The sequence below is a fragment of the Miscanthus floridulus genome, chromosome 13 (genome assembly GCF_019320115.1).
Source record: "Miscanthus floridulus cultivar M001 chromosome 13, ASM1932011v1, whole genome shotgun sequence".
Classification (NCBI taxonomy): domain Eukaryota; kingdom Viridiplantae; phylum Streptophyta; class Magnoliopsida; order Poales; family Poaceae; genus Miscanthus; species Miscanthus floridulus.
The window spans coordinates 23723180-23732443 of NC_089592.1; the positions used below are offsets into that span (position 1 = coordinate 23723180).

At 57.1% G+C, this 9264-nt stretch overlaps 1 protein-coding gene and 1 pseudogene across 1 annotated transcript; one reads left to right on the forward strand and one right to left on the reverse strand.

The window, feature by feature from the left end:
• The first annotated feature begins 748 nt into the window (after positions 1–748).
• LOC136501572 (transcription factor TGA2.2-like) lies at positions 749–3370 on the forward strand (annotated as a pseudogene).
• Positions 3371–4864: 1494 nt separating this feature from the next.
• LOC136501159 (uncharacterized) lies at positions 4865–6581 on the reverse strand. The gene is made up of 3 exons (XM_066496650.1): positions 5971–6581; positions 5484–5900; positions 4865–5354 (listed from the first exon to the last, which is right to left on the reverse strand). The coding sequence occupies exons 1-3, from the start codon at positions 6463–6465 to the stop codon at positions 5109–5111; spliced, it is 1158 nt and encodes a 385-aa protein (XP_066352747.1). The 5' UTR covers positions 6466–6581; the 3' UTR covers positions 4865–5108.
• Between the last annotated feature and the right edge of the window lie 2683 nt (positions 6582–9264).

Here is a 9264-nt window from a genome sequence, read left to right on the forward strand (position 1 = left end):
AGACGTGTTAGCTCGGCACCAGCATCGATGGCGCCGAGTTAAGGGTACAGATTCTAAATTCTTTCCACCAGAGACGTATTTATGAAAAACTTTAAAAAAAACTAAAAAGTAAAAAATTCGGTAGTGTCGTCCACGCCACAGTGGCTGTCCACTTCAGGGCTCGTTGCAAAATGAAACAAGGGACCAGGGATATAATACCAGCCAATTCATGAACTTGCGTACTCAGTGCACGCTGCCTTGCATTATTGGCTAAGGTTCATACTATCTAGTACGTATATTTTTTTGTGCTGTGCACAAGCATAATACATAACCTTGCAAATATTTTTTACTTGGTTAAATAATCAATCTCGAGGTGCAAGCGCACGCAATACGGTCGTGGTTGAACCGTGCCCTAGGAAGAGGTTATAGCCAGAATCGGATTCAAAAATAATCAATCTCGAGCACATGTGCAACGTTGACTATGCTGTTCGCTTATTTATCAGTTATGGTATAGTGTTTTTTTTTCACCATAAATCAGCGAATAATAATTTTCAGCATGACTTTTTAGTGAAACTAACAGGGCAATGGCACAGTGACATGGGTTACTTTGCCTAGCAACAGACGGTGCCCGCCGGCGGGATCCCCGTCCGGCCGTCCCTCCGAGTACGTAGCGACAAGGCGACACCTTTCTGTTTCTGCCCCGCGCCGAGGTTGGCTTCTTGTCGTGTGCCGGAGCGCCGGACCATGAAGGGGAGGCCCGCCGGACGGCCGTAGCGCCACCCAGACGGCCAGACCCAGCACGTACGCAACGACCAACCACACCCACGTCGTCCGATCGGCTCACTGCACTGCTTGCTTCATCAATCAGTCATCGTCAGCCACGGACACACGAGACGACAGAGGGGGGAGGCAGAAGCTGACAGACATACACGGTACACCCAGCCCCAGATCTTGAACACGGCGTCGTCGTCGTCCTCCTACATGCCACTGAACGCCAGCGCAGCCATAGCCCCCACCGAGTCCCTGCCAGCCGAGGCGAGCTCACCGCCGACGACATGGCTCTCGTAGTCAGTGAGTAAGTGACCACTGACCACTAGCCAGTCCGTCCGGGCCGTGCCGTGGCGTTCGCCGCCTCTTCTACCCGTCTCATCGGCGCGCGTAATAACCATCCCCACGGCCTCGCTCAGGCTTGATTTCTGGTGGAGACAGAAGCTGCGGGCGCGCTGACATGCTCTTGCTTGTTGTTCCTGCAGTCGCCTGCAGCCGCTGGCGACGAGCGGCGCCGCGCCCGGCCGCTACGTGACCTCGGGCCCCGTCGGCGGCGGGGCCATGGGGATCTACGAGCGGCAGCGCCACCTGGTGGCAGCCGGCGTGTGGGGGGAGCCGTTCAGGCCCGACGCCGACGCCGTGGCCCTGCCCCTGGCCGCGGTCGTCCCCACGGTCACCGTGGTGACGACGCCGGCGCTGCTCGACGTCGTCGAAGCAGAGGAGGTCAAGTTCGGCAAACGCCTGGTAATAATTATTCAAGCGCCCTCCCCTGACCCCTGTGTGCTGCATCGCAGCTCGATGCGATTCTCCGTCTCCTCATGGATTCAGATAATCATCACTGGTGGGCCGTGGTTTGTTGCTGTTGCAGGCACAGCAGGACGACGTCGCGCCGCTGGTGGAAGAAGAAGCGCCGCCGCCGTCGTCGGATAGCTTCGGCCACGACGACGACGCCAGGCCAAGAGACAAGGTGAGACGGACCCGACTGATGAGTGATGACTCGGATGAATTATCTGCCGGCACGATCCTCGATCGCTGATCTTTGCCCTCGCTCTGCTTTGCCTAGATTTAGAGACGGCTCGCGCAGAACAGAGAGGCAGCCCGGAAGAGCTGGCTACGGAAGAAGGTCAGCAGCGTCTCAGCTAAGAGCGAACACTCATCGCGTGCCAAGTAAATCTTCTTGCTTTTGTTCCTTCGAATTGTTACGTTATTCTCTCCGTCGAATCATCAGTCGAATCAGCTCATCGCTCATGATTGATGCTTTTGTTCCATCCATTGATACGACACAGGCGTACATCCAGAATCTCGAGACGAGCCGCATGAAGCTAGCGCAGCTGGAGCCGGAGCTCACCATGGCCAGGCGCCAGCAGCACGGCGCGTACGGCGTGGGAGGAGGAGGAGTCACACCGCCGGCGGCGGCGGGGGCTCCCGTGGACCCGCGTGTGGCCGCGTTCGAGCTGGAGTACGCGCACTGGGTGGAGGAGCAGGGCAGGCAGGCGACGGAGCTGCGTGCGGCGCTGCAGTCGCACGTGCCGGACGTGCAGCTGCGCGTGCTCGTCGACGCGGGGCTGGCGCACTACGGCGCGCTGTTCCAGGCCAAGGCGCGCGCGGCGCGGTCCGACGCCTTCTTCGTGCTGTCCGGCGTGTGCCGGGCCCCCGCGGAGCGCTTCTTCCTCTGGATCGGCGGGTTCCGCCCCTCCGAGCTGCTCAAGGTGCTGGCGCCGCAGCTGGACCCGCTCTTGGAGCTCCAGGCCGCCGAGGTGCGCAAGCTGCAGAACACGGCGCGGCAGCAGACGCTCGTCGAGACCCTCATGACCGTCGACGTCTCGCCGGACGGCGCTGCCGGCGGGGGCGGGTACGCTGAGCAGCAGATGGCCAGCGCCGTGGGCAAGCTCGCCGACCTCGTCGACTTCGTGGACAAGGTGACTGACTGGCCAGTTGCCACTGAGCAGCAGGCGAAACCAAAATCTTTGGCATTGGCACGCTCGATCGGTGTACGGCCTCTTGTTTCTGACCGACCGACCTCGACGTTGTTGGCACAGGCGGACCATCTCCGGCAGCAGACGCTGCGAAACATGCACAAGATCCTGACGCCGCGGCAGGCGGCGTTGGGGCTGCTCGCGCTCGCGGACTACGGCCAGCGGCTGCGCGCGCTCAGCTCGCTCTGGGCGGCGCGCCCGCGGGAGCCGGCGTAAGCGTAACGAAACACCCCGCGACGGCTACGGCGACGGCGAACGCGAAGAGGAAGCGGCATTGCAGGCACGTGCGCGCGTGGTTGGCTTTGGCTACCGCCCGGAGCGCCCGGCGGAGCAAGGCTGCTGCGGTCAGTGCCTCGGTTTTCCTTCCAGCTCTGCGCATCTGGTATTCTGGTACGGGCAACCGGCGTGTTCTGTTGGCTCTCAGAATGAAACCTGAATCTTCTAATGGTTACAGTTACAGCAGTGAATAGGCTTTGGATTTGATTGACAGATCAAAGAAATTACAGGTGTAAATACAATATACAAAGTTGTTTGGGTAGCAGTAGGACAGGCTTGTATTGTTCAGTTGCTGTTTGTCTCGGTCAACCTGTAAACAGATCATGTGAAAGATGTACAATGAACACCTAAGGTTCGTTTAGATGCAGATATTGGACGACTGATGCTAAAATAGACACGAATGTCAAATCAGACTAGTTACTGGTATTGAAAATGGGCTACAATATACCGGGGCTTTCATCAACTTCCACGTGCATGGTCTCATTGAGGTAGCGGATGCGATGGTAGAACCTCTTAGCGAGGCGTTTCAGGACATCACTTTATTCTCACAGTTATAAATGACATTTATCAATTCAGCATAAAGCTTCTCTATTTCTGCCACCCTACTGCAACCGAACCGACCAATTTATAAAAGCACAAGTACAATGACAACCTGCAAACGATCGCACTGTCATATTTGAGCCCATATAAACCCGATAGTCCATCGAGTACTGTGAAGGGTCTCGATTCAATCAACATACAACCAAGATCGTACATGATTCAACATACATGTCACAAGTTACATAAAGTTCACAAATTCATCCATCGAACAGGGCACAAAGTTGCCGAGGCCTTCGTTACTTCGCCGTGTCGTACATAGGAGACCACCGACCACGGGTGCTGCCAGTGCGTACCAGGGCGGCGCAGTGAACGGAGTCAATCATCGAGTTGCTTGTAAAGCACACTAAAACGACGACGATGCAGCACACGAACGGTATGGGATGACGCGCAGTGGGATGGTGTGTAGCCACGGTCAGCCCTACAACACGTCGCTGCGCTCGCAACGCCGAGGCCTTATTGACGCCCACGCTGGAGACGTTAAGCCGTGGGTGCACGACGGCGAGCTCGCTCATGCCGCATGGTGGCAGAATGGCAGATGGCGACAACGGCGCGGTGGTGGCAGGGTTGGAGGCTTGGAGCTCTCCGCCGCTGATGGGACGAGGGGAATTGCTGATGCAGCTGGCCATAGGGATGCCTCCGTCAGGCCACTCAAATCGGAGAGGCCCGCTGGGCTATGTAGACATGCTTTGGCCCCTCGACGAGACGAAGAAACGTGGTAAGGTAGCTTCGGTAAGCCTAACGCTATCTCCAACAACAACACCCAAAATAAAAAGACTCATTCGTCTTTTAGGTAGTGCTACAGGCAAAAAGTTCAATACCTATTCGACATCTTCTCCAACAACAAGACCCAAAAGAGAATCATTTCTACAAATAAGTTTTCAGGAGGGATGATGTCCATATTTGGGTTGTGCCTCTCAGGCAACCCAAAATAGGTCTCCCATATATGTACTCTGTTGAAGTTGATTTTGAGTCTCTTGCTATCTATTTTAGGTTTGAATGTCCATATAGATTTGTTGTTGGAGACGGTCTTATAGGTTGGCCAGAGATGGCCCGGTAGGCAGCGACGAAGCCAGCGGGGGGGGGCTACCCGTGCTCCAGCCCCCCCTACGGCCATGATTTACATGGAGCCCAGGCTTAGCCCGGGCTACCGCCATGAGGAGGAAGAAGAAGGCAAGGAGGGGCTGGAGGAAGAAGAAGAGGAAGCCAGCCCTGGCTTCGTCGATTCCTGGCTTCGTCGCTGCCGGTAGGCAAACGCCCCAATTCCATAGGGTTGGCCAGAGATGCCCGGTAGGCAAACGCCCCAATTCCATATGCACAGGCCTAAAAAATACCACGACGCAAACACAGAGCGAAATGCTGAAACAGGGACGACGCAGTACACCACCTCCAAAACAAAAAAAAAAGGCATTCCTGACTATGGTCGTTGTTATTCCATACTAGTTTGACTGGCGAAAGGTCAACAATCCAACAGTGCCCAGCCATCCATCCATCCGACCATCCCGGTGCATCCTACCGGCCGCGAACGCTGGCCATAGCCAGGGAAAGACCGCCAACAAGGGCCGCGAACAGCCCGAACGCCGTCGCTGGGCCGACGGTGCTGGCGGCGAGTGCAGTGGCAGCTGAGGAGGCAACGACGATGCCCAACACAGCTGAGAGGCTGCCGCCATGCTCGTGTCCGTCGTCCGCGCCGGCTGCCTTCACACCGACAGCAGTCGGATCCCCGGCCTTGCCGCCCACGGCCGCGTCGACCGAGACCTGCGCGTCCGTTCAAAGGTCAGGTGAGCGGCCAGGACTGAGCTCTGCTCCACTGAAAACAGAGGCAGAGGCAATTGAACGCTGTTGCGTGGCGTCTCGAGAAACTTCACGTGCACAAGCCCAGATCACCTGCACGGCGTAAGTAGGGGAACGCGGGGCGCGTAACGCCTCCGCGGCGGGCACGACGTTCTCAGGCGGCAGGAGCACGTCGTAGTAGTAGACGCCCTGCTCGGTGACGAAAGGCACCGCGTCCTCTCGTGGGGACGCGAGGCCGTCGGAGCAGCTGTCAAGCGCGCGCGGTCCAGCGATGTGGTCGGTGCCGAGGAGGAGCGCGACGACGGGCGCGGCGTTCTCGCGCGTCAGGAGGCTGTTGTCGTACAACGCGCCCATATAGCCGTGGGCGGCGCGTACCTCGTCGCCAGAGTGGCCCATCCAAGCGTGCGAGAAACCTTTCTCCTTCTGGAACAGGCTTCCCTCCTTGTCGCCGAGCACCTGGAGCCTTGACGCGTCCAGGTGCACCACCACCGTTCCGTCCTCCTCCATGAGCTACGAAAGAAAAGACAAACGATCAGGCGCAGCACGTTGCTCTGTTCCGACCGGCAGGTAGAGCTTGTACCCGCAGGATGAGGCGCTCGGACTCGGAGTAGTCCTTGACGGCGTCGCTGTTTCCGTCGCCGGCGAATTTGACGGTCGGCTCGTCGTTGGTCCCGGAGGAAACCAATCCGGGCAGCTGGCGGTGGAGTCCCTCCTCCGGCACGACGTCGACGGGGTGCGCGGCGTGGTACCGCCGCGCGTCTCCTTCGCCATCGCCACGCAGGGGCGCCGCCACCGGTGCGGCGCTCGGAGGCCGCGCGGCGGCACCGGCACCGTGGCCGCTAGCGCCGGCTATCTGCCGACGGAGTTCCTCCGGCAGATCCTCGAAACGGACGACGGCAAAGGGCTGGTAGTAGCCTGCGCCGGAGGGCAGCGGCTTGGCTAGCACCACCAGGCGGCCCGCTTCGATCCCGCCGTACACGCTCGGCATCGCCTCCGGACGCGGACGCGCGCGGTCCTCGAGGTCCCCGCGCGCTCCGGCGGCCGTGCCAGCCTCGGGCATCATCCCCCGGGCCATGCTGTTCGTGGCTTCGTGCAGTGGGAATGTGGGGGTGCCTGGACTCTGGAGACCCGGGGACGGGGAGCAGTGGCCAGTGGGGGTTGTGGGGCGTGTCTCCGTTTGGCCGCAGCGTACGACTTTTCTGCGCCGTGGTCGGGGGGAGATGACTAGGCAGCTATTGGTATTCTGGTTGCTGGTCGGCGTGCAAACGTGGCAGCTGGATGTCTTGGCGCGTGGCGTGGCTAGTTGGCTTTATCCGTGGGATCCAGACCGCGTGACGCCACCAATTACCAAAGCTGGGTATCGTGCGAGACTTGCTAGTCCACTGGCAACGTCGATGTCGGGTCTGTTCGGCTCAAACGTGGCAGGTGGATGCCTTTGCGCATGGCGTGGCTAGTTGGCTTTATCCGTGGGATCCTGACCGCGTGACGCCACCAATTACCAAAGCTGGGTATCGTGCGAGACTTGCTAGCCCACTGGCAACGTCGATGTCGGGTCGGCTGGTTTATAAGTCGTCCGTACTGATTGGTATGTTTGATTTTTTTTTGAGAAAAAAATACTATAGTATGACTATAACCACGAACACCGCATGCATGCATGCATCCCCCATTGGTCTATTGGTGTGCCCATCATCCGTTCTTATGCTGCGCTTCCATTCAATTCCATGCATGCTTAAAAACATCACAATCACCCATCACTACCCAACACTATACACACACACATAGACAGCTTCCTAGTGATGGCAATGGCTTTGTTGCCCGTTGTGAGCTATAGCTAGCACACCCGCCCAAGTGATATGAACAATGTGAGGTTTTTTTATGCGGTACAACTGGGACACACACACAACACACACTCCACATTCACACCACACGCACACACACAAAAAATATATTGGGAGGCGTACCACCGAACGGGCACGTGTGCGTGTCGGGTATCGATAGTAGGGAAACCCAAAGTAAGGAAGTTAGCACCCACGCTGACTTCTCCGGATGGCTCAAGACGTATTAAAAGGTCTCGCTCGACCTCAAGGCCGCGGGCTCCGTCTCGCCCGACCCCTTTGGGTACGGGGCTCCGTCTCGTCCGACTCCAAGGACGCGGTCTCCGTCTCGCCCGACCTCAAAGCCACGGGCTCCGTCTCGCCTGACCCCTTGGGTGCGGGCTCCACCTCGCTCAACCCCAAGGACGCGGTTTCCATCTAGCCCGACCTCGAGGCCACGGGCTCCGTCTCGCCCGACCCTTAGGCGTGGGTTCCGTCTCGCCCAAGGTCGATGGCTCCGTCTTGCCCGACCTCGAGGACGCGGGTGTAAGGAAAATGGACCCTAGGCCCATTTACTTTGGATTTTGGTGTTTGATGACCAACACAACCAAATTGGACTAATGAATTTGCAAGTGTTTGTTTTGTAGTTCAATAGGGTGCAAGCCGTGACTTGGACGAAGGCGACGTGATGATTCAATGATCAACACCATAAGCAAAACCTTAGGAGCACAAGAGAAGACCCAAGATATTAAGCAAAGTCCAAGCATGAAGATTGGAACCAAGCCATACGGAAGATCACGAAGAAACGAGCTCGCAGAGGCGACGGACGCTGGACCGGACGCTGGAAGAAGCGACCGGACGCTGGACTGGAGACTCGGTAGATAGGCGTCATCAGCAGCGACCGGACGCTGGCGGCAACCGACCGGACGCAGGGCAGCAGCGTCCGATCGAGTACAGAGAGGTTCTAGAGCGGCGAAACTACGACCGGACACTGGCAGCGTCCGATCAGTGGTTCGCGGCTTCAACGATCGGGACGACCGGACGCGTCCGGTCAGTAGCAGAAAAGCGGGATTTCGTCCCCAACGGCTACTTTCTCAGTGGGGCTTATAAATAGACCCCCCAACCGGCCATTTGATTAGTGTGGAGTTGGGGAAACATACCAAGGGTGTTGATACACCATTTTAGTGATCTTTACTTGCATATTGCTTAGTGTTTTATCAGGTGATTAGCATAGGTGCTTTGTGAAGTGCTTTGGTTGATTAGACCACCGCTTATGCGCTTGCTCTAGGGTTAGGCCTAGTGTTTAGTGAGGTTTGCATACCTCTTACCACTCGGTGCTTGCGAGCACCATTGTTGTACATCGGAGAGGCTTGTAGTCTTGCGAGATCACACCAACCGAGTTTGTGGTGTGGCCGCCACCGTGTACCGGAGGGAACAAGGCCCGCGGCGTTTCGGCCGGAAGCTTGATAGTGAAGACGGCAGGGAGCATCCGGGAGAGGCTTACCGGAAGGCACGTCGGAGACCCACTTGCGCGTGGGGAAGGCCCAAGGCTATCCACGGAGTTACCCGACCAGGAGCTTGGCCCTTGCGAGGGATTCCTTGAGAGGGGCTCCAACGAGGACTAGGGGGAAGCTTGCGCGCTTCTTGATACCTCGGTAAAAATACCTGAGTCGTTGATGGGAGTTTGCATATCTCTACCTTGCTCTTTAGCTTCCGCATTTACATTGATTACTTTACTATGTTTGCGGTAGAGATAACAACACACTAGCAAAACCGTAGTTGCACATCTAGATAGTTTATCTATTGCATAGGTTTTGCTAGGATTACAAAAAGAGGCCATAGTTTTGGAGTTAGAATTTTAAGTTGCCTAATTCACCCCCCCTCTTAGGCGTCATGGTTCACTTCAATTGGTATCAAAGCCGGTTGGCTCAATTTTGACCTTTGGCTTAACCGCCGTTGAGACGACGCTATTTAGAGCGGTTGGGATGGATACCTCGTGGCCTCCGCACTTTGACAGCACTAACTTTCCTTACTATAAGGCTAGAATGGCTTGCCACCTT